This window comes from Sus scrofa, chromosome 8 (genome assembly GCF_054392235.1).
Source record: "Sus scrofa isolate SSC_HxYL_T2T_F1_AM1 chromosome 8, Sscrofa_HxYL_maternal_Yorkshire_Landrace_v2.0, whole genome shotgun sequence".
In the NCBI taxonomy this organism is placed as follows: Eukaryota; Metazoa; Chordata; class Mammalia; order Artiodactyla; family Suidae; genus Sus; species Sus scrofa.
Window position 1 is genome coordinate 29,493,341 of NC_139390.1, and position 27,550 is coordinate 29,520,890.

The 27,550-nt window shown below is 50.1% G+C and overlaps 1 protein-coding gene across 13 annotated transcripts in view; it reads left to right on the plus strand.

Moving 5' to 3' along the window:
• The window catches only part of TBC1D1 (TBC1 domain family member 1), a 219,571-nt gene extending 192,148 nt beyond the window's left edge, over positions 1–27,423 (plus strand). For 8 of the 13 annotated variants that reach the window (XM_084970778.1, XM_084970779.1, XM_084970780.1 and 5 more), the window contains 5 exons: positions 7,528–7,772; positions 9,629–9,788; positions 17,201–17,370; positions 23,467–23,640; positions 25,545–26,079. In XM_084970778.1, the coding sequence (XP_084826904.1) occupies positions 7,528–7,772; positions 9,629–9,788; positions 17,201–17,370; positions 23,467–23,640; positions 25,545–25,745 (950 nt within the window). In that variant the 3' untranslated portion in view covers positions 25,746–26,079. 13 annotated transcript variants of the gene reach the window in all.
• The last annotated feature ends 127 nt before the right edge of the window (positions 27,424–27,550 follow it).

Consider the following 27,550-nt stretch of genomic DNA (forward strand, 5'->3'; position numbering starts at 1 on the left):
GTCACTGTCCTAGCATCTCAGTCTCCCACGAGCCTCACAACAGCCTTGGGAAGCTGGCCCTGTATCCTCTTTAAGAAACGAGGAGAGTCTCTGAGGCACAGAGAGGTCAGGTTTCGCACACGGTGACACAGCTAACTGCCAGGACCTAAACCCGCTCTGGCTCTGCGCTGCGGTAGGCGCCTGTGCTCAGGAGCCCCACACATTGCTGGGGGGCAGCTGGCTCGGGGGAGGGCGATGCTGACAGGCCATGTTGCACCTTGGGGACAGTGAGAATGTGAGGCCTGGGGCTGGAGCCCACTTGGCCGCTGACCCCAAGGAAAGTAGTTTTGTGAATTGGCAGTAGCTGTGTTTGCTAATGTGATGAGTAACAGAAAAAGTGACATCATGTTCCTATCATGTGAAATGAAGAGCAGAATAAATTGAGAGAGGGAGTCGAGAGGGAGGAGGGTGCAGACGGCCTCTGCCTGGGGTGGGAGGAGGCGGCGGGATGCGTTTCCTCGGCATGGCCTCTTCCCTACCTTCCTTGCAGGAAGGCCTCCTCCTGCTGTTCTTGTAGCTCAGACGCAGTCACTTGTCTGCAGAGGGAGCAAAAGCCACGGCAGCACAGGGGCCTCAGCAGGGCTCTCCCCTGGGAGCTGTGTGTGCAGCCACCTTTCCTCTAGTTGGCACAGGGTCTTGAGAGCTGAGATCTGGCCTTTCCCCCCGCGACAGGCCCAGGCTGGCCTTTCCCCCCAAGACAGGCCCAGGCTGCACTCATGTCCTCTCCATCCCTGCTCTCCCCCCTGCACCTCCAAAGGCCAGCTGCAGCCCCTCCTGCCTGGCAGCGCTGGCCTCGTCTCTCTACCTTCTTTGCCAGGCCTGGCCCCCAATTCCAATGCCCTCCCAGTGCCTCCCAAGGCCCCAGGGGAGCCCTGTGCCAGCAGTGCCTTTTCCAGATAACCTCTGTGCCTCTCTCCAGCCTCCTCCAGGGTCTGCCTTCTCTCCCTCCATGAACCCGAGAGCTGGCCTGGACCCGGCTGTGGACCAGGTGGCCTGCCTGCCAGGCTCTGGCTCTGCTCAGCGGGTTCACAGAGGCCTTACCTAGAAGCTCTCCCAGCTTTGCCTGTTGTTTCCCCTCACCTCTCACCAAGGTGGTATTTGCTAAGTCAGTTGTTTTGTCTACACTTTTTGTTTAGTCTACACGGAGGCTGACTCGGGCCCAACAAAGGTGTGTAGGGCAGAGCAAAAACAAGTCATGTTACGGTTTGTCCATATCCTGGCCAGAAGATCGGAGTGCTTGTTGGTTGGATGTATTTTGGGTTTTCATTTGTTTTCCTGCCTTTTGCTTTACTTTCTGAAATTAGTTGTTAATCTAATCAGCCGTCACAAGATTATTATTATTATTATTATTATTTTCTTCTTCCCTCCAGAGAGAGTGAGAATGACAGACTTTGTAGCTGGACAGTGTTTTACTTTTGTGAACTATATTCTCTAGCTTTGTTGGATCTCAGCTTTACACGATTATGAATAAACTTGGGCACATATCATCACTTTGGAGGTGATGATTGAAGTCCAGAGAGGTTACATGTTTTGCCCAAGTTACAGGCTGCTGCTCAGTGGCAGAAAGTTCTAGAACCTTGGCCATCTTTGTTCCTGTATCATGTCCCTTCTAGGACCCTGTGTGGCTTCTGTCTTTCTTGGCTGTGTCCACTGCAGTTCAGCATAGCCTCCCCCTCTCTGGTCAGGTGGAGAAGTGCTGTCGGATTTGACCCCACCTGGCCAGGCGGGTAGCAGATGACACTTGGCAAATCATGCTTAGGCCTCAGTTCAGGAACCTGCCTCCCCCCCTGCCTCAGGCCAGGTTCCAGCTACACCCATTTCTGCCACCTTCAGGTAATTGTGACCCTTCTCACTTCTCTGGCTCTCTGTCCTGGGCGGACAGCCTGTGCTGCCCAGCGTTCTGCCTTGCGGCTGTGCCTTCTGTCTATTCGTGGCCACGCAGAAGGCCGTGGGGGACACTGGGCAGTGAGCTGAAAACCCCCTTCAGGCTCCACGTCACCCCCACCCCATCAGCTGCTCCTCTCTCGGGCGTGCCACTGTGGTGCCTCCCCTGGCAGGCTGTCCAGCCTCGTCCTTCCCTGCAGTGGCCGTGCTCTCCCAGCCCCATGGGCCCACCCTCTGCTCTTTGTGAAGAAGAGGAAACTGAGGTTCAGAGAGGCCAGATGGCCCGTCCCAGCCGCCTGTGCCCTTAGCCCTTGACCACAGTGCCCTGGGGACAGATCCACTTGGGAAGAGTCTCTCCATTCATATGTCGTATGTTTTAAGTAAGAGGTTTAGCTAAGTTCTAAAAAGCTTGTGCTTTTTTCCCCCTCAGCTACTGAAAAAGGGGGAGCACAGAGTCTGCCCTTCATGCAGCGGGTGAAGTGAGACAGCCCTGGTCCCGAGGGTCCTCGCCCTGCACCCATGTGACTGCTCTCCTTGTCATGTGTCTGAGGGCCGGTGAAACCAGCTCCTAGAGTAAAGCCCACTTGTTCCTCACAAAGGCCCCTTAGCTTTCCGCTTCCCTCACGAATGCCTTCTGTCTAGAGGGTACCCTGATTGCACGTGCATAAAATCGCATGCTCCGGGAGCAGAGCTGAGTAACACTTGCCAGGCCTAATACATGCTGCACACTTGGAAATGGAAAAGGTGCCTTTCCTTAAAAATATGCTGTGATTTATTCTCTCACCTAATTTGTAAATTTTAATAGAAATTATAGAAATTAATTCAGGTCTATAATCTTTTATCTACGATTCCAAAAGCCAAAAAGCTATGAAAACCACAAATTTTCTGTAACTTATTTTTGGCAAAATGTCCTGAGTCCTAAACTATTTTGGGGGCAAAATTTGACTTGAACTGCCGTGAGGCTACTTATAGCTCACTGTTTTCCTTAGTGTGGCTTTTTTGTGTTTTGCTGTAAAATTCTACATGTGTTTGATCATCGACTGCTGCCCTGATCCTTATGTAATATACAATAAATACACGGTTACCTTTCTAAAATTTACAAATTTTAAATTGTGAAATGCATTTCCCACAAGAGTTTTGGTCAAAAGGTTGTAGAATTATAAGAAATTCCCCAGACTTTTTTTAGTCCAAACGTACATTTGCCAGTTTTTTTTTTCTCTCTATCCCAAATATTCTTTTCTTGATCTTTTTTTTTTTTTGCTTTTTTGGGGCCGTACTTGTGACATATGGAGGTTTCCAGGCTAGGGGTCCAATCAGAGCTACAGCTGCTGGCCCACACCAGAGCCACAGCAATGCAGGATCCAAGCCATGTCTGCGACCTACATACAGCTCACGGCAACGCCAGATCCTTAACCCACTGAGCAAGGCCAGGGATCGAACCCACATCCTCATGGATACTAGTCAGATTGTTTCCACTGCGCCACAATGGGAACTCTGATCAATTTTTATTTTGGATCAATTCTTTTTTTTTTGCTATTTCTTTGGGCCGCTCCTACGGCATATGGAGGTTCCCAGGCTAGGGGTCGAATCGGAGCTGTAGCCACTGGCCTACGCCAGAGCCACAGCAACGCAGGATCCGAGCCGCGTCTGCAACCTACACCATAGCTCACGGCAACGCCGGATCGTTAACCCACTGAGCAAGGGCAGGGACCAAACCCGCAACCTCATGGTTCCTAGTCGGATTTGTTAACCACTGCGCCACGACGGGAACTCCTGGATCAATTCTTATTTTTAATTAACCACTCCGTTTTCTGTGTTGGAAACTCCAAAGTCAGTCTGCGCTCCCCGCTTTCCTCGTCTTGGGAGTGGCTCAGGAGCAAACCCGGATCCCAGCCCTGCTTGTCACCCCAGCGTTTTGCTCTTCTAGATGAGGACCTGGTCTCCTGTGACAGCTTCTTGACTCCTGTCCCAGCTCATATCCTCTGGATTCTGCCCACATGGGGTGTCTCGCAGGCTGCCGCCTGAGATTTCTTCAGGGCAGAATCTCATGTCTCTGGCCCCCAGTCACCTGAGCCGGCTGGTGGCCTTCGCGAGACCCGCCGCAGGACTCCACCTGGTGTCAGAGTGCTCAGCTTGCTGCCCTTGCCTCTTTCCCATCCATCCTTCTGCTGGCAGCCCCAGGTCTGGGGGCCGTGGCCTTGCTGCCTGGCAGGCTTTCCCTGCCTGGTTCAGCCGAGGAGTCCCTTCCTCCAGACGGCCTCCCGGCCCCGCGCCCTCTGCCCTGGCCAGCCCACCTCACGTGGGAAGGAGAGCCCCGGGCATCAGTTGTTTGAGTTGTCTCCCACTCGTGAGAGTCCCGGAAGAGCGCCCTGTGCAAGGCCTGGGGTCAATAAATATTTGAATTCTCTGGATTTGTCTCTTTTCCCCACCAGACTGTGAGCTTCTTAAGGGCAGAGAAAGTGTTGGTCTTTAGCTCCTTAGCACAGTCCTGTCACAGAGGGAGCTCTCAGCACCAGGTAGGTGAGTGGTTCCATCGCTGTCTTCATATAAGTACTTCCAAAAGCCCAGCTCTAGTCTGAACATTCTTCGTGGCAAGAAGCAGATCTGCTATTGTGGCTGCTGCTTGAGAATGTCTTTTACATCAATAGCCTTGTTTCTCAGAGAGCAGGCTTGGTGGTCATCTGAGCGTCCCACCCCAGTGGCCGTTATTCATTAAGGGGCGGCCGTGTGTAAGGCTTCAGGCCGGGCACACACACCTTGCATTTAATCGTCACAGCAGCCCCCAGGGAGTAGTCATAGTCCCACTTCGAGGGGAGAAGTAGAGGCTGCAAGGAATTAGTTAAGCCCCCAAGGTCACAGCGAGGACACGGTGATGGGGAAACATAGCTAAGTGCCTCGTGCAGGGTACTGCGTGTGAGATGCTGAGTGAGGAGGGAAGTAGAACATTCTGTTTCGAGGAGCTGCATTTCTCCTGGGACGCCTTCACTGCGGAGGTAGGGGGCTCAGCCACTCGGTGAAGAAGCGGGGAGGACTTTGGCTCTTGCCGCGGTGCCCTCCTCCCACCGACTGTCTCCCAGGAGCTGCCTGTTGGAGGCCTGAGGACAGAGCAGGAGAAGTTCTTGTGTGGTTCCTGTCTCGTGCTGGCCTGCTAACAGAGGTCACATTTGGCAGAGCATGGCCTAAGGTTTGTTTCCACGTAACATACGATTGGTAGCCAGGCTGTGGGGAGGTGACCGGAGCCACCCACGGAGACTGTCTCCTCCAGATGGTACTTAATTTCCAGGACAGCCTGTTGCCAGATGAAAATGCAGACCTCCTTGTTCAGCAGTTATTAAGCGAGTCTCCAGAGCACTAAGCCCAGCTCAGGACTCTGCTAAGCACAGAGCCGTGTGACTACCTGGGAAGTCGCTGCCCCCAAATCTGACAGCTGCTGAGTGGCCACGTCCCTCCCAGCCTGCCAGGCTTGTCCTCTCAGGAGCCTCGTGAGGCTTAAATGCCAGCATTCCCCTCCACAGCAGACAGGTTGGCACGAGCTCATTTCCGTGTGGGTAACTTATGACACGAGAGGGCATTTGATCAGGAATGCTCACATCAATAGGTGAAATTTAAACACAACCAAACCTTTCCTGGTGTCCCTCCATGCCACATGACTTCTGTGTGTTCTGCCACCTTTTGTATTTGAGACCCAGAGAAAGTGGAGATGGGGGTGCAGGCCGGGCCGGAGCAGAGGTGGGCCGGGGGTAACGGAGTGAAGTGCTGCCTGTGTAGTCCTGCCCTCTGCCTCTTGGGAACCTGAGGGAAGCATATATTGTGCCCTCCAGTACGCCGGCCACATGTGGCTGTGGAGGGCTTGGATGGTGGCTGGTCTGAATTGAGATGTGTTGTCAGTACAAAGAATATACTGGATTTCAAAGGCTTAGTGGAAAAAATGCAGCATGTCTTGTTAATAACATGTATGTTGATCACATCTTGAAGTAGCAGTATTGCAAGTGTTGGGTCAAACAGTGTTTTCAAATCAAGTTCACCTGTTGCTCTTTAACATGACCAGTAGAAGCTGTTAGGTTGCGTGTGGGGCTCATGTTAGAGTTGAGTTGTCTGCTGTGGCGGGGCACACGCAGAGGCATGGCCACGCCCGCTCATGCTGGCACATGTGGCCCAGCGGGGCTCAGAGAGCTGGGCACCCTGCTGCCCCGCCCTGCACAGGTCCTGGGTTAACCTTGGAGTAGAGCGTGAAGCCAGGAGGGTAGGCGGGGAGGTGAGTGTGCAGAGCTCCCGATTGCCTTCTAGCCGTGGGGTGACATGTGCAGAGTGTTTGGGGGAGACTTGTTGCGGGGGAATAAAGCAGAATGACAAGAAAGTTGTGGAAAGTTGTTAGACCATTGCCGTCCCCCAAAGTTCGGTTCAGGTAAATGGATGTGGATTGATTAAATGCTTTCTCACGGGGCTGAGAAGGAACTCGAGTGTGTCCTCCTCCCTTTGCTGGACCAGGTAATTAAGAGGACATTTCCCTTGTGGCCTCCATGCACTTGTGCCTTTGCTGATCCCCATGAGGCTGGTGTGGCCCCAGCTGAGCATGACTTTAATCAGGCACTTCTCTGCCCGCTGGAAACACACTTCCCCATCAGCCACATTCCAGGAGGAGAGGGGAGGCGGGGTTCGACAGGTATCACCCACGGAAGCCTCCTGGACAGAAGTCTTTAGACTGGATACCAGCTTTATGTGGAAATTGGGATATTGAGAACTTTTTATTTTAACCCCTTTATCAGAGGGAACTGTGTAAAAGAAAACACCTGCTCTTCCCCAGTGTGTTTCAAAGCCCTGCCTGTGGTGTAAAGATGCAAAAATGTGCGTGCAGGAGTTCCCATTGTGGCTCAGGGGGTTAGGAACCCAGCTAGTATTCATGAGGATGTGGGTTCGATCCCTGGCCTCTCTCAGTGGGTTGAGACTCTGGTGTTGCCACAGGCTATGGTGTAGGTCGCAGATGTGGCTCAGGTCCTGCATTATTGTGGCTGTGGTGTAGGCCTGCAGCTGCAGCTCTGTTTTGACTGCTGGCCCAGAAACTTCCATATGCCGCAGGTGCAGCCCTAAAAATAAATCAGTAAATCAATAAATTAACTAACGTGTTGTTCTTTCTTCTCCCCAGTCTTTCTCATCCTGTTCCTCTTTCCCCTTTCCCTGTTTTCCCTTTTAAAAAAAGAAAGAAGGAAAGACACGTGCACGGCCTGGAGCGCTTGCAGGGAACTGAGCGGTCGTGCAAACTGACCAGGGAGCTCTGATGGCCAGGCCGTGGTGCTGGCCTGTGGTTGGGTGGAGAACCACAACTCCGATCCTCTTGAGAGGAAGAGATTGTTCTGTTTTAGTTTGAAATCCAGATCTCTGCAGGCCTAAAAGCAGTTCTCTTCTCTTTCATCTGAAATCATGACTGTTGAGTTTTTTATTTGCAAACATTATTCCAAGAACGACCAGCTGACCTGGTTTACAGAGTGGATTTATAGCATGATCCCACTTGTAAAGGTCTGTTGCTTTAGCCTGAAGCACGTCGGATTTCTGGTTCAATACGCTTCCTTTTTTAAAAATTGCAACCAGTGTGTTTTGTTTTCACAGGGCGAACCTTTCCAACACACCCGTACTTCTCTGCTCAGCTCGGAGCAGGGCAGCTGTCGCTTTACAACATTTTGAAGGCCTACTCGCTTCTAGACCAGGAAGTCGGCTATTGCCAAGGTCTCAGCTTTGTAGCAGGCATTTTGCTGCTTCACATGGGTGAAGAAGAGGCGTTTAACATGCTCAAGTTTCTGATGTTTGACATGGGACTGCGGAAACAGTACCGGCCGGACATGATTATTTTGCAGGTAGAGAGCCTTTCTTCTGTCTTTGATAAAGATAAACGCTAAAAATGTTACTAACCCCTTTCCGGTGTATCTAAGGAGCTCTTCCACCATGAGTTAACCTTGTAACATCTGTCGCTGCTGAGAACTTCCCCTGTGCTAGGCATCACACCAAGTGTTTCACATGTACTTATTTCCTCAACCCTTGGGAAGACATTGTTGATGGGCAAGGCTCAGAGAGGTTATGTAATTTGAGCAGGTCACACAGCTAGCAGGTGGCAGGGGTGGGATTTAAAGCCAGGCCTGTCTGACTCCAGGGCCCTCCTTTGACCCTTTATCAGGTGATCTGATTCCCATCCCCCCAGGGTATTTGCTGCTAACTTGGCCGGGGGTATCACCCCCACCCCGAGCCCCTGTCATCCCAGATCCAGCTCAGATGTCACCTGTCCACCCTGACGCCGTGTCCCCCCACTTCCACTCTGCTCGCTGTATCACGTGATCCTGTCTCAGTCCTTTTGTGTGAACACTCGCACTGCCTGGAGTTGTCTTCTGTCCTTATTCATTGGCCTGGTTGTTTTCTGGCTCTCCTTGGCGTGCACCGTGAGAGGGGCTGCACCCCTAGCTCTTAGGCCAGTGCCTGGGATGAAGTGGGCACCTGGTTGGTATATGTTGAATGCATAGGTGACAGATGGCAGGTCATGTCAGGAGAAACCCCACATAGTACTGTGTCCAGTGCTACTACCTCTCCTTTGAGGTGGGGGAGAACTCTGGATCCTGCTTTGGGAATATTTCCAAGTGTTGGAACTTGGGTTTACCTGTTTGTTTACCAGCAACGTAGTCTGCTTTCAGAGTCTTAGAAAGTTTAGGTTAGAGTCATGGACTGTTCCAGAGCCCCAAACGATGTGGCTGGAAATCCTTTCCCCTCTACCTGCGTGTAGGGACCGTGTGAACATAAATCTTATGGAAGGAAACCCTTCTGTTCACCAGAAGGGGTTGGTCCGCATAACCCTCTCCACACGTACTGCCGGCTTCTTCCTACGCTCTCCATCAGCATGGTTAATGTAGGCGCACCTGCCATCTGAGAGAGCGGAATTTCTCAGATTTATGTAATTTAGTATATAACACACCACTGTCTTTGAGCTGGTGGTCTGGTGATTACATTTTTTGATCTGAAAGAGTCGCAGCTGGTATCTGAGAGAAGCGTGTCATCTGGCCCACGGGACACAGTTTTTCCCAGGCCGGCAGTACATGTCCGATGTGTAGACTCTCTCCAGGTCACTGCTCCCCTGTGCTCAAGCCAGGGATGGCTCAGTCGGGACTGGTTCTAGGACCACTTGAGCCCTGGGACCCGCCTGGGCTGCCTGTCACAGCCACGTCGCTCTGAAGAGGGAGCCCCGGGAGCTGAAGTTCAGCCCACTTGGAATTAATTTTCTCCATCGTGGGATGAACCCTTGTCGTCTCCTTTTAACTTCCCTGAAGAAGTCACATCAGCCTTGCCTCTCAGTGACCTGAGGGGGGCGGGGGGGGCGTTCAGCGGGAACTTACCAAGAGAGCAGGAGCGGTAGCATCCTTCTGCAGAGCCTGTGTTCTCACTTCCGTCTTGGTGAGAGGCTGGCTCTTTCTGGCTTTGAGTTTTGCTAAGAATGTATGTTTGTAAGAGAATTTATGAAACGTTCCCTTAAGACTGACGTGTAGATCTTCCTGGCCAAGGAGCACCAGGGAGCAATAGTGAAAGGCAGTGGCAGGAGGAGGCCCGACGTGAGAGCCCACCCCAGCCCTGCAAGCGTGCGTGTGTGCAGGAGCCGTGTAGCGCTCTGACCTGTGTTGGGGGGGTGGGGGGGACCTGTCTCTCACTGTGACCCTGGCGCTTGTCCCTGCAGGTCCAGATGTACCAGCTCTCGAGGCTGCTCCATGATTACCACAGAGACCTGTACAATCACCTGGAGGAGCACGAGATTGGGCCCAGCCTCTACGCTGCGCCCTGGTTCCTCACCGTCTTTGCCTCCCAGTTCCCACTGGGCTTCGTTGCCAGAGTCTTTGGTGAGTGTGCGTCAGCCTGTCTGGCAGCGCCCTGCTTCCCACGTCAGATGGGAACCATGTGGTCATTCCGCGGCAATTCTTCTTGCTTTTATGCCTGTTATCTTCAATAAGGACAGGGTGTTATTTGTCCTTCCCAGTTAGTGAGGAGCCGGTTCTGGGGGTTCAGGGCCTTCTCGTGGACTTCGATCAATCCCTCCACGCTCCCCAATAGGCTTCTCCTTGGGCAGAGATCCTGCAGGCTGGGCCCAGCCCGATCCTCCTGAGCAGACGCCCTGTGCTTCTCTGGCCTGGGGCTTGCCCACTGACAGCTCCTTGCCACTTCTGTGCGCGGACCCCTGGCCCCTCTTCTTTCTGGATTTCCTCTGTATCTCCTCCTCCTCTCTCTCCCCTCCCCCTACTCTTGGCTCTTCTTGGAGGCACCTCTGTGTTGCTGGCTCACGGGCTGTCCTCACGCACCCCCGCCTTGCCTTCCCAATTCCGTGGCCCCCCCACCAACCCTAGGCCGGTCACATTTCCCACCATCTCCCATTTGCTTGATTGGCTTTCCAAGAAGATGGTCTCTGTCAAAAGTTCAATAAGGGTTTCCACGCAGAGCCGCAAAACTGCCTTGTTATGCTTCTGATTAAGAAATTAGTTTAAAAGCCGCCTTGGCGTGGCAGGGATGCCAGGAGCCGAGTGAGCAGAGGCCGCTGTTGTTCAGGGCACTTTCCCTGCTTCAGGGTGAAATCATTGGTCTGACAACCTGGATTCTTTTCCTTATTTTACTGTGGAGGAAGAGGTTATTGAAAAATTGTCAGCACACACCAGGTGGCTTTAAAGCACCATTTATAGTCAGTCCCCTGATGGCTTAAAAGCCTGTACTCTTGTACTCTGGGTTTGTTTTCAGAATTAGCATCTTAAGGGAGTATTCACAGACCTTGAGAGAGTTCAGGCAGTGCTGGGCTCATATATCTGGATTCTAAAAATCCTGAAATGTGCTCTTTAATATAAGTGGGCACTGAGCTGTCTTCTCCTCTCCCCCCCAGTACTAGATTTTTGTTATCATTTACTTCTACCCACAAGAACTTTTTTTTTTTTCAGCTGCATCTGTGGCATGTGGAAGTTCCAGGGCCAGAGATGGAACCCGAGCCACAGCCATGACAGTGCCAGATCCTTAATCTGCTGCACCACGAGGCAACTCCAGGCCACAAGAACTCTTAAAGAATGTCCCATTGTGGAAGTTCCTGTCGTGGCACTGTGGAAATTAATCCAACTAGGAACCATGAGGTCGTGGGTTGGATCCCTGGCCTTGCTTGGTTAAGGATCTGGCGTTGCCATGAGCTGTGGTATAGGTCGCAGACATGGCTCGGATCCTGTGTTGCTGTGGTGTAGGCCAGCGGCTCTAGCTCTGATTAGACCCCTAGCCTGAGAAGTTGCACATGCCGTGGGTGAGGCCCTAAGAAGACAAAAAAAAAAAAAAAAAAAGAATGTCCCATTTGGCTTTACCAGGAGACTCTGTTCTTAAAATATTCACCCCCCTCCTTATTTTGTATAAATGCCTCTCATTTATTTTCCGTCCCTAAAAAACAAAAAAAGCACTGAAAATAATTGATACTATACACTCTCTTTCTGGTTAAATGAATTGTGAGATTTCAAAGGCTTTATACCATAGTTTTTAAAAACTCAAAATTTTCTGCTTCAGTTTACAGTCACAGAAGCTACACGCTGTGTAGCTGTAGGCTTCAGGCTTTCTCTCTAAACATTCCTGTGTTTTTTGTACTTTTCTTGCTCTGGAAGTTAAATCGTTTTTCTCCCGATTCTTTACTGTATGTTTTCAAAAGGGTGATGGTGAGGAGTGCAAGGGGAAGAGGGGAGTGTTATTAAAGGGTTTGGAAACAGCTCACGCATCGAATTACAGTGTTTGTAATTCTCACAAGATTCTACAAAGGAGGCTGAGCTGGAGGGGCTGAAAGGGTTGGCCTGAGTGTCGTGGCCCATGGCAGGCCTGAAGCTGCTGCTGCAGAGTTCCTGGCTCTAGGGCCGCACTGCTCTGGGAAAAAGTCCTCAGGCTGCATATGTGGGTAGGAGGTATTAGCAACAGACAGACAGACAAACTCTGCTTTGGAGATGACAGCCCTCCTGTCCCACAATACTTGGAACTCTGGGAAGCTCATCCTGACGACTGCCTAAGTAAATCCGAAGCAGTAAAACAAGGTCTTTTTCTGAGTATTATGTCGTCAGTGGCGGGTCCTGGAGTTTGTACATTGTGGATAAAGATGCCAGTCTCTGTGATTCTGGACCCCACAGACCCCCGCTGCACTGAGTGGGTTTGTTTCCAGCCAGCTGAGGGCTGCAAGGGCTCTTCAGATTGTAGGCAGGAAGTGTTACGATGTCATTTTACAAAAAAAGTCTGGTTTTTTTTTTTTTTTTTTGGCACAGTCCACTCCATCTATCAGCACTTAAAGCAAACCATTTTATTAGATTCCACAGAGAAGATAGTTTAAAAAATTCTATATTTAGATTGGTGACTTAGCATCATGATAGTGGGTAGCTTTCATTTAAAATCCTAGAGCTTGCCGTTCATACACTGTAGGCTTTTTTGGCCTGAAGCCCATTTCATTATAAGCCTTTAGCCCTGGATAAAACCTAAAAACAAATGGACTTTTGTTAACTGTTCTAAATATTTCACATGTAAGTAAAGGACCCTTAGCTTGCAGTCAGCATAGCTCATGTCCAGATGAATAGCTTTCCTCGAATCAAGCATGTGCTGCTTGGAGGGACAGCTGCCAATGAGGCCGGTGCCTCAACCTACACACGGTATTAATCACTTTCTGGACGCCAGTCCTTTTGTCTTGGGGGTCATACAGTGTAAAATCACTTCCTCCTGTATTTTTCCAGTTTGGGTGTAGAGGGGTCCTGGGAGAGGTGCTTGTTCTGTTCACCTTCTCATGTCATTTTTCAGACTTTGGGGGGAAAAGTCTGAAAAATAGGACCTGGCTCGCTCCTGCTGGAGACAGTGGCTGGCTGTAGTGTTATTAGGCTCCTGATGTTTTCTGTAGGATATGCTGCCAAGTAGATGAGAGAGGAGGTGGAATATAAAAGTTGATGGTTTGACAAAAGCACAGAAGGATTCCGAGAGTCTTCAGGATTAAAATACACTGGAAAACAAGAGTGTTTAGGTAGCCAGGAAAGACGGCTCCTCAGGGTAGCGTCATACAGGGGTGATAAAGGGAGTCTTTGCGGAATCTGTCTGTGCTGTTCTGCTGCAAGGCTGTCATCATCCTTCATCTCCCTCCTCCCCGTTCCTGGCAGGAGTGTGGGGGTGTCACAGCTGGAGGGACTATAAGCTCCCGAGAAGGTTAAGGATGGGGACTGCCCTTGACAAAGACGGAGGTGGCTGGAAAAGAGATGCCGAATAAATAGGTCACCTACTGGCTGTGTACTTGCACTGATCATTTTCCCCCAAAGGGAAATTGCACTCTTGTATCATGGGGAGTTTCTAATAGAGTCCCCGTCCGCGTTAACACAGTAACAGGGATGCTGAAGTGTCTTCAAAACAAAACAGTTATTTGAGGTGTTCTCTGCAAAGTGGTGGAGTCAGCTGAATTTAAGGTTCCCTCTGTTTCCTGCCTAATAAACCTCTTTGCCTGTTTCTAAGTGGCCTAAAAAAGGAGCGAAGAAAGGACACTGGCCACAGGGTGGTGAGCTGGGCTGCTGCCACCTGACCCGAAGGCCTAGAGCTCACTTCCCCGGGCAGTGATTTTCAGGAAAATTACCTCACTTTTCCAAGGGGATCATAGTTTTTTTTTAAAATTCCATATATATAAATGTGTAAGGATTAGGAGATGGGTAAAAATGACAAAAATTGGGTTGGAACAATGGGTTTATAGGTAACATTTTCCTTTACTATTTTCTGAAAATTACTCAATTTTTAAAATTTCCAGGGGGAGAAAAAAGTGCTAGCTGCCTTTAAAGGATCTAGATGTTGCCCCCATGTGTAGTCAGGTAAATATAGGGGCCCCTTCTACTCAGCAAAGCTTTCAGGGTTCCTTCCTTCAACCCTTCAGATACATTCCTTCCCTGTGTCCCCAAAGAAATTCCTTGTTTGGGGCCTCCTCAGTCCAGCAGAAGCTTCTGGCACTGAGCTCTCCCAGCCTCATTCTTGCAGAGCACGGGCTGAAAGGCTGGGCACGTGGCCGGGCCTCCAGGGGTACCTTGGCCTCCGTGGCTGGCGGCACGCGGGGCGTCTGCTGCTGGGAGTCTGCGTGGTCTGGTCAGCGGCTCTGAGAAGGTGGCTTTTCTCTCTCTAAAGCTAACTAGTGTTTCCTTGCAAGGCTCAGACTCATACCTGGGGCTCCTTGCATCACCTCCTGCTAAGGAGGGCGCCCACCCACTAAGGGAAGAGGAAGCCCTCGGTGGCGCTGGGGTGTGTGCTGGTAAAGCCCGAGTGGCCTGGCCTGGCCTGGGGAGGAGGCCCCTCGCGGGCCGGGACTCCTGCCTTCCGTGCTCCTCCAGGCTCCTGCTCAGGCCGAGCGCTCTGCCGCTTCTCTGTGTTTCCGCCTTTCCCTTCTGCTCAGGAGCACTTCTTGCCTGGAGTCGTTTCTGTTGGTTCTTCAGGGCTGGGGTCAGCAGCCGTCTTTCCTCGGGGCTTTTTCTTCCCTTTTGTTCTCACAACACCCGGGCACAGCTCTGCCAGTAGTTGGTGTCTCTGCAGTTTGTGCTCTTTGTTTTGTTCATGGCTTAGTCCCTAGTGCCCGGTATCACACCTGGCATGAGAATGCGTGTCAAGTTAAAGAAACTTCTCAGCAGATAAGAAGACTGCTCCCAAGGTGTTGAGAAGAGCATTAGGAAAGAACGTTTCTTTTTCATTACATTAAACACAGAGAAACCCCCAAATTAAAATGTCTCTGGAAATTAAAGATGTCCAGGGATATATATATATATATATATCATAAAGGTTCCCCAGTTACTCCGTCTCTCCTGGCTTAGATGTGGGACTGTACGGAAATGTAAGGTACCTGCCCCCGCAGAGATGGAAGACTGTGAGCTAAAGTGGGTCACTGTCTGCTAGTGCCGTCCATCCCCGGGGTCCCTGCACAGAATGTCCTGACATTGATTCTGATAGCTGCCGTCAGTTGTTATTCAGCTATGAATGTTCAGATATTGAAAAGAAGTCTTAGTGACTAAACCAAAGAAACTTCAAATTTATTTTGTTTTAGAAAACATTTCTGGGGAGTTCCCGTCATGGCGCAGAGGTTAACGAATCCGACTAGGAACCATAAGGTTGCGGATTCGGTCCCTGCCCTTGCTCAGTGGGTTAACGATCCGGTATTGCCGTGAGATGTGGTGTAGGTTGCAGACGCGGCTCGGATCCCGCGTTGCTGTTGCTCTGGCGTAGGCCAGTGGCTACAGCTCTGATTGGACCCCTAGCCTGGGAACCTCCATATGCTGCGGGAGCGGCCCAAAGTAATAGCAGAAAGACAAAAAAAAAAAAAAGAAAGAAAACATTTCTGTTTAAAAATTTGTCTTCGTCGTAGCACTACTTTAGCTGTTAGTATTTTTGGTGGCAGTGAATTACATGAGTAGACTGCATATTTTATAAACCAGACATTTCATAGGAATATTCTTCCATTGCACTGCCTTGATGCTTGTACTACTTCCCCTAAGAAGCTCAGTTCTTTAATTTGTCTCCCCAGCCCCTCCAGCCAGACCTCCATCCTTTTCAGTTTTCTGGGGCTGCCCTGAACCAGGAGCAGTGTGGAGCTGGGGGAGCGGCATGGCCCTGGGCTCTGTGAGAGCAGCTGCCCTTGGGGGCTGTACCCAGCTGGGCACCAGGGCACTCACGTGGCGGTCACAGAGCATCCCTGGCTAACCGGCCAGCCAGCACTGGGGTCTCTCCCTGGTGCCATCCACAAACCACCCTGAGACACCTCTCCTGTCTGCACAGCAGCATCCAGCCTCCACTCCATGGCGTGTTTCTTAATGGCTTTGACATGTCATCACACTAAGCCACCCAGGGAGGCACAGGCTAAGGGTTCTCCCTCTCAACTGCTTCTGTCCTCCTTGACTTGATGGAGTTTGCACTTTTTTTGTCTCTTCCACTCTCCTGCAGCCAGCGGGAGCGGGGAGGGGGATATAGGGAGAGGGAGAGAGGAAATACTGGCGGAGGGAGAGGAAAAGTATTGGCAGTTGCCTCTAATTAGATTTCTGCTCCCATCTTTTAAAATTATATTCTTCTGACATCGTTATTCCAGTTCGGTAATTTTCCTGAGTTTAGTCACCTAACAGTTACTTACTGGCGCTGTGCTTCAGCCCCCGGGACACTGGAGCCTCTTTCCACACGGCCTCACCTTCCTCGGAGGAGGAGCCTGGGGCGGGGCGGGGCGCGGCTTCGGCCGGGCGAGCTCTCCTTGTGCCCGTCCGGCCAGTCGAGGTCGGAGGGCGGAGAGGTTGTTAACATTTGCCAACCCTTCTAAGGAAAATAAAAGTGGAAGAACTAGAAAATAGCTTTGATAAAGATCTTGAATTCTTCAGAGGGAATAATGTTTTCTATTCCATTGTTCTAAAATTCATTATACTTGTAAGAATTTAGTAATGTACTTTTGGCAATTGTGTAGGCTTTTTAAAACAGTTTTTAGAGCTCTTTTAATTCAACCCCTTATTTCAAAGCAGAGGAAACAGGGTTATAATTTTTTTTCACTTATAGCATCAGGAATTAAGATAGAGTGTTTATCAAAAAGCTTTTACTCATAAAAATATGTTTTTAGTATTAACGCCTTTGAAATGTGAAGAATTCCTGGAAAAATAGACTAATGAAAAGTTGTCTTTTTCACAGTTCAACTTATGAAGTGTGTTTGAATTTAATATATTTTTGAAGCAGAAAAGAAGAATTTTTTCTGAACTTGTGACAAAAATCTTAGCCAAATGTTTACACACACACACACACACACACACACACTGACTGATTGATTGATTTCAGTTTTATCTTTTTTTTTTTTTTTTTTTTGTCTTTTGTCTTTTTTTGTTGTTGTTGCTATTTCTTGGGCCGCTCCCGCGGCATATGGAGGTTCCCAGGCTAGGGGTTGATTCGGAGCTGTAGCCACCGGCCTACGCCAGAGCCACAGCAACACGGGATCCGAGCCGCGTCTGCAACCTAAACCACAGCTCACGGCAACGCCGGATCGTTAACCCACTGAGCAAGGGCAGGGACCGAACCCGCAACCTCATGGTTCCTAGTCGGCTTCGTTAACCACTGCGCCACAACGGGAACTCCTTCAGTTTTATCTTGACAACCCTATTTGAAATATCGGGATCTGGTAATTTGGGATTGTGTTTCCCACTGTCCCGCCCTCCTGCATGTGTGAGAAGGAATGGAGTGCCATTTCATCAGAAACTGTTCCGGTTTAACTTTCTGCTTTTCTGTGTTTTCTCAGATATGATCTTTCTTCAGGGATCAGAGGTCATATTTAAAGTGGCTTTAAGTCTGTTGGGAAGCCATAAGCCCTTGATTCTGCAGCATGAAAACCTAGAAACCATAGTTGACTTCATAAAAAGCACACTCCCCAACCTGGGCTTGGTGCAGATGGAGAAGACCATCAGTCAGGTATGGTTTAGTGTGGCCCTGCCAAGTGGGCAAGCAATCCTGGACCTGTAGACGCGCAATTCTTTCCTTCTTTCCTTCCTTCCTTTGTTTTTGAACGGAAGCGGTTTCCTACCACTTGGTGTCCTGAGCAGCGGTGCTCAGCATGTGGGAGGCATGTCTCAGATCCACGTTCCACGATTAAACGTGTGTCTGCGTGTGCGTGTGCTGTGAGTGTATAGTTGTGGCAACTGGCCCAAAATATCTGTAGTTTCTTACAGTTATGATGCTTTACCGCTCGTTGTTTTTTTCTGAAATACATACATTTCTATTCAACATAGACTTTTGTAAAATGAGAGCTCTGATTTTTGTGCTAAATAGCATTAATTGGAATTTTTAAAAACAACTCGATGATGCAAAGTTGTGATTAAGAGTGTGTATTCTCTAAGTTTGTTGATTTTTTGGAGACTCCAGTTCCACACCTGTGGTTTCAGTACCTCTGGTTCCCACCTGCAGTAGAACTGCACGTGTGCATGTGTCACTCTCTGAACCGTTAGGGCTCGAGGCTGAGGTGACCTGGGGATTGCAGCTAGACCGGTTGTTAAGTGGTCTGGGTTAGGAGTGGGGGCAGATTTTGACTCTGGATCAGGAAGAATCCTCCAGTCACGCTTGCTGGTGCAGGACTGAGCTGCCCAGCAGAGGCTGAGTCGCTGTTGGAAGAAGTCCCTGCATTGGGCACAGCAGATTCAGTGACCAGGCCCCTCCTAAGCCTAGAGCTTATTTTACCTCACCTGCTGCAAATAAAATAGAGCAGTTAGGTAAAAGCAAGTCGTGAAATAAAGCTATGTTTTTTAAATAATTGTCCTCCTGAGGATTTCTGATAGTCCAAGAGTGGTGGGTTGCACCCAGATGTAGCGGTTCGTGGTTTCATTTGCTGCGACTCCTCAGATGCCAGGCCCAGAAGAGGAAGCAGGTCTGGCCTGGAAAAGGGAGAGAGCTTTGTCTGGGGGCCACTTTGAGTCTCTGCACATTTCATCTGCTTACATGAAGGAGCAGCTCTTTTTGTCTCTGCACTTTGATCTTCAGTTAATTGAGAGGCTATTACTTCCCTGGTGCCGTCCTCTCAGTGTGAACCGCTCTGGCTTGTTGAGGCCCTGCTGTTTGCCAGGTTCTGTGTGACTCTGAATAGATGCACCTGTTCTCATTTAATCATGACCACATTACCAAGAGGACAGGTGGTTTTACCCCCCAGCAACCTAGGGCTCAAAATGGTTAATAACGGGCCCACAGTCTCACTGCCGAGAAGTGGAAAGGTAGGGTTTCAACCTTGGGCCCTCTCACCTCTAATGCTTTAGCGGCTACTCAAGTCCACATGCCTCCGGATGTCATTTAATCAGAGGTTTTCTATATTGTACCTGTAAATTTAGACTGAATTCTCCACCCTCTGATTCTTTACTTTCTGATGTGTACATGCATTTACTCCCTTCTAGAGCTTTCATTGCACACAGAGGTTTTTTTTGCCTGCAGGGGCAAATGCAAGAGCCTTGGTTCCCTAAACCAAAGTCTACACCAGTGAGCACCTCGACCTGGGGCCTGGCTCTAGGCAGGCAGCCTCACTGATGCTGTCACCTCCTGGATGTTAAGCCCCCCCAAAAATATTGTTTTCCTCCCCCTTTTCTATGAAGGATACTTACTAAGGGTATGAGGGTGCTCTTTAAATATTGAGAGTAGAGAAATGGACACAGCTTGGAGAGAGGACAGTTTTTTGTGTGCAGACCTGAGTTGTTTCAGGCATCTATTTTGAACTTGGTATCCTTTATTTCCATGGCTCCTTTACAGCCGTGCGTGGCATCATAACCTCCAGCTTCGTAGAGGGGACGCTGGGCACAGAGGGAGCAACATGCCCTGCACCCTGTCCAAGGTGGCAGAGCTGAGAGTGTCATGTGTGCACAGATACCAGAGCCCATCTAGTGCAGAAAGTGAGCATGTCAGTTGGTAATTGCAAGTGTGGTGGGGGCTCCAGTAGTGTGTGTGCATGTGCCTGTGCAAGAGCCAAGGGAGCGGTGCGTGCAGGGTGAGAGCAGTGAGTGGGGCTGGTGGGGAGCTGAGGGAGTTGAGCTCGGCTGGCCTTATCTGCTGAGGGCCAGACAGGAAGTGTTTTAGGCTTTGTGGGCTGTAAGGTCCCATAAGGTCAGCTCAGCCTCTGTAGCATGAATGTGCAGGAATGAAGTGACTGTGTTGCAGTAAAGCTTTATTTGCAAACACACAGTGGGACAACCTCGGTCCACAGGCTGCAGTCGGCTGACCCCCATCACAGCACGCACAAAGGCATGGGAGCAAGAGAGAAGTTCCAGACGAGGGTTCAGCTTTCCCCGGGAAGGTGCGGACATTGGGCAGGGCATGTAGGGCCCCAACATGTGTCTCTGAGTCCAGGTTAGCAGCCTGCGGAAGGTCTCCCGGGAAACAGGCAGCTCTCCACCTGCCTTCCCTCCCATGTGCTCCATCTGGAGCTTGACCTCTGAGGCCTCTGTCAGGCTTTCTGACTTCTCGTTGCCCCTCCCCTCCGCTCCCTGCAGAGGGCGCTCTAGTCTCAAGTTCTACTCCGAGGGTGAGGCCCAAGGTACAGCCTGATTTCTCTGCAGCCTTAGAGTCCACAGGGTGGAAGTGATACTGCCTTCCTTGCGCACAGACGAGCGTGTCATCCTGTGTGTGGAAGGATGGAGGGAGAGCCCTCTGTGATAGCCACAGCTCTGTTTCTGAGCGCTCTCTGGGTGGCAGCCTCAACTCCATTTGGGACACTGTTGCACCCAGGGTCGGCCGAGAACCCAAGGACAGGGCCCTGGAGCTCCCACTCAACACTGAGAGCCGCCACTGAGACAAGGGTCAGTTGACTAAGCCATAAAAATCCCCTCACAAAAGCGGGGGAGGCCCTCAGAATACACAGAAACAAAGAAGGACTGCCAGGGTTGTCTTATCACAGCAAGTGCCACCTGCCCAGGCAGCCTCGGTTCAGGGTTCAGCGTGAGGAAAAGCGCAGGTGCAGGGGCTTCAGGAGACGGGCAGAGAGCCTCCTGTCCGTGTCCTAGGGGCCCTGTTCAGAGCGCGGCCCCAGACACACCCCATCGTCAGGTCACATAGGAACTCCCGCAGAACCGGCCCCCGCCCCAGACCTGCTGAGTCAGAGCTGCATTTCACCAAGATCCCCAGGGGAGTCTCGGCCCGGGGCCTCAGCAAGCCCGGCGCTTCCCGGGAAACGCACTGGACAGCTCTCTTCCTAGTTGCGCTTGGAGGAGAGAAACCAGAATCTGAACGAGGTTCCTTTGTTCAGAAGGTGCTCCTCAAAGTCACAGTGGCCCCTTCTGCCTTGCGAGGAGCCCTTGCTGTTTGGGGAGTGTGCATCGTTGAAAATTAGTTTTTGAAAGGCTGGTCGGTGCCGCACCAGGAGGATGGGGAGGGCGGCTTTCCTGCTGGCTTTGTTTAGAGTCTCGTGAGTGTGGCAGTAATAAAAAGCAGAGCAGCTTTTAGACGGGTTTGTTGTCATGTTTCAATTCAAGCACTGCGCCCCGAAACCTGGGCAGATGCTCCACCCTCCAGCTCTTGGTGCCACTGAGACCACCAGGTGGTGGGGGGAGGGTCTGGGGTGGGGAGGGTGGAAAATACGTGGCCTGTTCTGCAGCCGTCAGAGTTGATGGCTTCGTTACAGCGCGTCCATGGACGGCAAAGAGAAACACTGAGGCTCCGATAGCAGATGAGCCAAGAACATAAAGGGCTTCACAAAAGGTGACTCACTTAGCAAACAAATATCTGGGAGACTGTTTAGCTTCGTGCATAATTTAAATTTAAATAACATATAATGCCTTTTACCTTTCTAGAGGAACAACATGAAACACTGACATGCCAATACCCAATGCCAAGGGTATACTGTAACTGGCACATTCTTATGTTGCTCTCGGCATTGTTGTTGATTATTCCCATTTGGAAAGCAATTTGGCAGTGTGTGGCATGAGCCAGTACAATATTCATACCCTTTGACCCAATAATCCCATTTCTTGGAATGTATGCTTAGGCAATAGTCCTAAATCCAGGAAAAGCCTGGATGTTTAGAGTTGTCATGTATGACAAATTTGAAGTAACTAGATAGCCAGCATGTGATGCCTGGATTAACATGGTGATTGACGGTCGAGTTGGTAGAATACCATGAAGTCATTATAATGACAGTTGTGAAGAACATACAGCGACGTGAAAAAGCGTTGTTCAAGGACCATGGCAGTCCTGTCATGGCCAGCCACACACTGCCATGGCCAGGGATAAATTCCCAGGCAGAACTGCAAGATCAAGGGTAATGAAGCAATTAAGCAGAGATGACTGACCCAGGACGGTTCCTCAGCTGAGAGCTGCTTACTTAGGGGCTCATCAATCCCTATCAAAGGCCAGCAGTTTCATCCCCAGGTTTTCCAGGTTAGGCGCTCATTTAAAAACCTTTCTCTGTGGGAGAAAAACAGTGTGTGTGTGTGTGACGTTTATTCCACACCGTGTTTTATAATAACACACTAATGTCTCGGCAATCTCGGTTTTAATGTGTGTGGTTTTTACTGTTTGAGCTATTCAGAAGTTCCATGATGTGGCATCCTTTGTAATTTTGCTGCACACACACACAAAAAAAAGTGAGGCTTTCATGGCAGGTGTGTGGAAGCAGACCCCTTAGCTCAGTGGGCAGCAGCTCAGCTTGCCCAGCTTGTGTCTCATCATTCCCCCAGTGATGCCAGGAGGCAGGTGTTACCACCCCTACGCTGGAGGCCAGGAACAAGGCCGGGAAGGGTCAGGCAACTTGCTTAAGGTCATTCCAGGAGTCGCCAGTGGAGCCCCCATTCAAGGGCTGACTCAAAGCCTCTGAATCAATTTTCTTGATTCTGGAATGGAGACGATAATCCCTGCTGACGTCATGGTCCCTCTGAGGGACAACAGAGAGTCCGATCAATACAGTAACTACACGCATGCACGCAGACACACAGATGCAACATGTATTATTAGTTTTTCAGCGTAGAATGACTTTTATGCCCAATTAGTAGTAGCCGTTGAATTAAATTGGAAACCAGGAAGCTGAAAAATTAAAGATGAGAAAATAAGGTTGCCAGAAATGGTGAGAAAATCAGCATGGACTTTGAAAATTGATTTCAGAAAAGATAGGACTCCTTCAAGCTTGAATGCTAATAGGATGTCAAAGGAAATGAGTTTTTCATTGATTTTTAACAGTGTTGGAGTTTCTTAAGGAATATAGTGAAGCATCAGTTTCTGCTCTTATAAAGACTAATTTCGTTCTTGAGGTGTGCGTTCTGACCGTGCTGGGGTTTTTCGTCTGGTGGCTGGATTCTCAGGTCTGTGCCGCAACCTCATGCCTGGGGCTGCAGCAGCCTCTGCCTTCGGACCCCCTCTTCGCCCGCTTCCTCCCCCTCACTCACCCAGAGAAAGTGCACACAGGAGCAGCTCACTCACTGGGGCACTTTGGGGTTGTTTTTCACACAAGTGGTTTTTTAATCACTGTTACTATTATGGGAAGGCAGGCAGCTCGGGCATTGTTTCGTATTCACTCATCTATGTGGGTGACCTTTGGGTTTTGGCTCATTTCTGCATATCTTATGTGCAGAGGAGGGTTTTTTAGTAAACAGTTCCATTACTTAGCTGTTCTTGTAACTCTGAAAACCCAGCTGAACTGTAATTAAACTTTGACCTGGTGACTGGGCATCTAGGGCCGTGATTCTTTGTTTTATTCTTTCTTTGACCCATGGTCGATGTATCTAACCTAATAGAATTTTCAGAGAAAAAAGATCGAAGAACTGAAATGGAATTCAAAATAAACTTTTGTAAGCCTTTTCAAACATAAGGTTTCAGCTTTTGAAAAACCTCTATTTACTGTTGCCTTTGGTTTTTACTGTCCCAAAGTAAAGGTAATTATAATCACCTTCTCAGTGCAGAGTTTTCCTTGTTTATCACTAATAATATCAGGCACAGAGGAGGTGCTTATCGGATGCCCGTTGACGTGGCCTAGCGCTCGTGTGTGTGTGTGAGTGTTGTGTGATGTTTCTCATTGTCAGTGCCTGCTGACTTTTCTGTGTGTGACAGGTGTTTGAGATGGACATCTCTAAACAGTTACAAGCTTATGAAGTGGAGTACCATGTGCTTCAAGAAGAGCTTATCGATTCCTCTCCTCTCAGTGACAACCAAAGAATGGACAAGTTAGAGAAAACCAACAGCAGCTTACGCAAACAGAACCTGGACCTCCTGGAACAACTGCAGGTAGAGCCTATTGACGAGGCAGCCCCCCCCACCCAAACCCTGAGCGTGTGGCGGTTCATTAGCTCACCCGAGGCCCCGACCAGCTGGGTTTTCCCATGACCGTGGGCCCTTCCTCTCCTGCTTTGTTTGTAGTTAGGATCAAAGGTAGCCCAGGAGAGTTATTCCTTTTTGTTAGGAAGCAGACGGATTACCCTTTGCTGAGGTCAGATTGTCCTGGAACTTTCTGAGAGGCTGTTTTCTGCCCTTACCCTTTCAGGAGACAGACCCAGAGCTGCCCTTAGGTTCAGGGGGCTGCGAGGCTGTTAGCCAAATGCCAGCGACTGTGCTTTGAGTAATGATGGGAGAGTCTAAGGCAGGAATGAAACCTGTCCTTGGAGTGACATCACGTGAGGGAAGTGCCACAGAAATCTACCTCTAACAGAATAAACCAGAGCATGCCGTTGTGATTCATGAGTCCCTGGTGCAAATACAGAGATTTGCTTCATGAAGGACACGGTTCTCCCCTCTAGAAGCCTCCATTCTAACATAGACAGTGTGGCTGAGGACAGAGAGTAGAAAGGCAAGCCCAGACCGTGCCACAGGAGGGTGAGATGGAGCAAGCACGGAGGTGTGGTCCAGAGACCTAGATCCTGCCAGATCCAGCGTTACCCACGTTGTCATCCGGAGCAGACCGCTAACCTGCTCTGAGGCCCTCCTCTGTGTGACAGGGACAAAAGATACCTAACCACTTAGCACAGCTCCACTACCAATCAGATGGAATAAAGTAACCATACAGTCTACTTCTTAAATATCATAGTGGGTGGTAAAGCTGTCATTGTTAAGGAATTGTTGTGGGGGAGGTTGAATTTGTTTTTTCCTTTTAGGGCCATATCTATGGCATGTGGAAGCTCCTGCCTGGGCTAGGGGTCGAATCAGAGCTGCAGCTGTCGGCCTACACCACAGCCACAGCAATGCCAGGTCTGAGCTGCTTCTGCAACCTATGCAGCAGCTTGTGGCAACGCCAGATCCTTAACCCACTGAGCAAGGCTGGGAATCGAACCTGCCTTCAATTCTATCCAATCGAACCTTTATAGATACTAGTTGGGTTCTTTTTTTTTTTTTTTTGTCTTTTTAGGGCCATACCCTCAGCATATGGAGGTTCCCAGGCTAGGGGTCTAATTGGAGCTGTAGCCACTGGCCTACGCCACAGCTACAGCAATGCAGGATCTGAGCCGTGTCTGTGACCTACACCACAGCTTACGGCAATGCTGGATCCTTGACCCACTGAATAAGGCCAGGTATCGAACCCACAACCTCATGGTTCCTAGTTGGATTCGTTTCTGCTGCGCCACCACAGAAACTTTACCAATTGGGTTCTTAACCTGCTGAGCCACAACTGGAACTCCTAAAAAATTATTTTTGAGCTGCTGTAGAGAAAATTTTGTTTTGTTTTTTTTTGTTTTTTGTTAGTTTTGTTTTTCCAAAATATATATTCCATGCTGTTCCTGGGCTATCCTTAGAATAAGCTTTTCATCCTGATCTAAGCCTCTTTTCTGTACAGAAAGCTGCCACTTTGCAGACACAAGCTTGGCAGTGACGGGAGACAAAGCCAGCATTGGAGAACTTAGTAAATCAACCCTTGTCTAGAATGTGTTCCTCCCAGCAGGGATTTTACCTCAGTTGGACCTAGTGGATATTTACTGTAGACGGACAGAGAAGAGGCTTTCCCGACCCAGTCCTGACTGCCAGTCACCTTCTGAAAGTTAGCTTCTTTTTCCCGTAAGATTGAGACATCCCGGACCAAGAGTCAACACAGGGACACAGGGCCCAGAGCGCTCGCCCAGGCTGGCCCGCAGGGCACAGTGCATCCCCCGAGTTCTTCCCACCCGGGCCTTTACACTCTCGTTTCTTCTTTTATCCTCCAGGTGGCAAATGGGAGGATCCAGAGCCTCGAAGCCACCATCGAGAAGCTCCTGACCAGTGAAAGGAAGCTGAAGCAGGCGACCCTGGCCTTAGAGCTGGAGAGGTCGGCCCTGCTGCAGACCGTGGAGCAGCTCCGGAGGCGGACGGTGGAGCAGGGCGGCCCCGAGCCTGACCTCACCCTGCCGGGGCCCGCAGGCGACTGACAGCACGGGGCAGGGCAGGGCCCCCGCCAGGGCGCAGCCCTGGAGGAGACGTTGCTCCCATCCTCCCGCTGTCCAGGCCTTAACGAGGGAGAAGGCGGATGCTGGAGGGAGAGGAGGGGGCGTGACGCGTGCTTCTCAGGGAGGAGACTGGCTTCCCCGCACAGATTCTTCTGAACCGACTCGCAGTGGTTTGTGCCGGTGCAGGGGCAAGCGTCCCGGTGTTTTGGTTGTTGTCGTGTAGGTTCTACTTCGTCCCCTTCTCTGGTCCTGGTTACTGTTCTCGGTAGATTTAGAGGCATGGACACGAATAAATGCACCTTTGTTTCTTTGTTTACTTTTTCCATATCACTGTGTTTGTAACGGGCATTCGTAATACTGTGGGATTTCAACAGCCAGAGAGGCTGGAGGTGATGGGTCCTCTGGCAAAGACATGAGTCTGTGGTTCTTCCAGAGAGAGTTTGTGTGACTTACACCCTCGGTGCCACCGGCTGGGGTGCAGTTGGCCCTTGACCATTCTTGTGGAAGCCCCAGATGACTATTGGGGGAAAATTGAAAGTGATTTGTTTAAACTTGATATCTTAAATTTGATCACTGTGCTTGGTATTTAATGATGTTTGTCTTTCAAGAAGAGTAGTTTCCATATATATATATATTTTTTTTGCTTAGCCCTTAAGTATTGATCACAGTCGTAGATAAATGTTTCATGGGAAGATCCCCAGTGTTCAGACTCTACCTGGTGTTGCTGACATGCGACTACGGCTGTAGCGTCTGAGGTGTTTATTTCTTTGTGGTGTTTCATGGCCCCGTTCCAGAGTCGTGTGTGTGTGTGTGTGTGTGTGTGTGTGTGTGTGTGTATTCTTGCTGTTGGGTGGTGCAGTGTAGCCATGTGCCCCTTGAGTCTCCAACCTTGGGAATCGGAATGAAGTAACTGAGCAAATCAGGATTTTTCAGGGACGCCAGATATTCTGGGGCTTTCAGAGTCTTCAGACATTGAGTGTGAAATTGCATCAACCGTCCAGCTGCTGAGAGCAGTTTCTTCGAGGTAGGACATGCGTTCTGAGTATAATTCACAAGCCAGCAGCCCCTCCCTCAGGATGCTGAGGACCCCGTGCCTTGAACCAGCAGGAGGCCGCTCTCCGTGGCCCTGGTGTCCGGCCGCATGTGGGACTGTCCCCTGTGCTCTCCTCCGGCGGGTGGTGGGGGTAGAGAGGAGCCGTGTGGGCAGGTTCACGTCCTTGACGGCAGAATCCTTTCTGGTCTCTCTCATCGTAACCACTTCTGTTCCGAGGCACTTCTTCTGATGCTCTCCATGGAGGGTGTGCGTTCGAAGCCGGAGGTAAGAGGAAGGATTTTCGAGTCTGGAGTCTTTAGAGACTCCCAGACATTTCCAGGGGAGGCACCCATGCTGCCCCCGATGCCTGAACAGTTGGCTGACCCTGGGGACCCCCTCCTGCTCCCCGTGTCAGTGGAGGGCAAGACCTTTCATAATCCACGATGAAAAGCCCAGTAGCCTTTGTCCTGAGTTGTTCCACCAGCTATAACTTAGAGGAGGGCTTCTTTCCACGTATTTTTCTGTTTGTTTAATAATGTTGAATTTTGGACATCTTATTAGCATTACACAAAGGTATCGACTCTGCGGTAAATAAGAAAGCAATAAAGCAAATCATTCATGCCCGTACTTTTATGGTGTTTTTTGTTTGTTTGTTTAAACTTTTCTTTTCAGCCTGGAAGGCCCGTCCCGGGAACACCTGCAGGTCGGACGATGAATGTCACTGAAGAGCAGTGAGGTTGCTGAGGGACTCGGT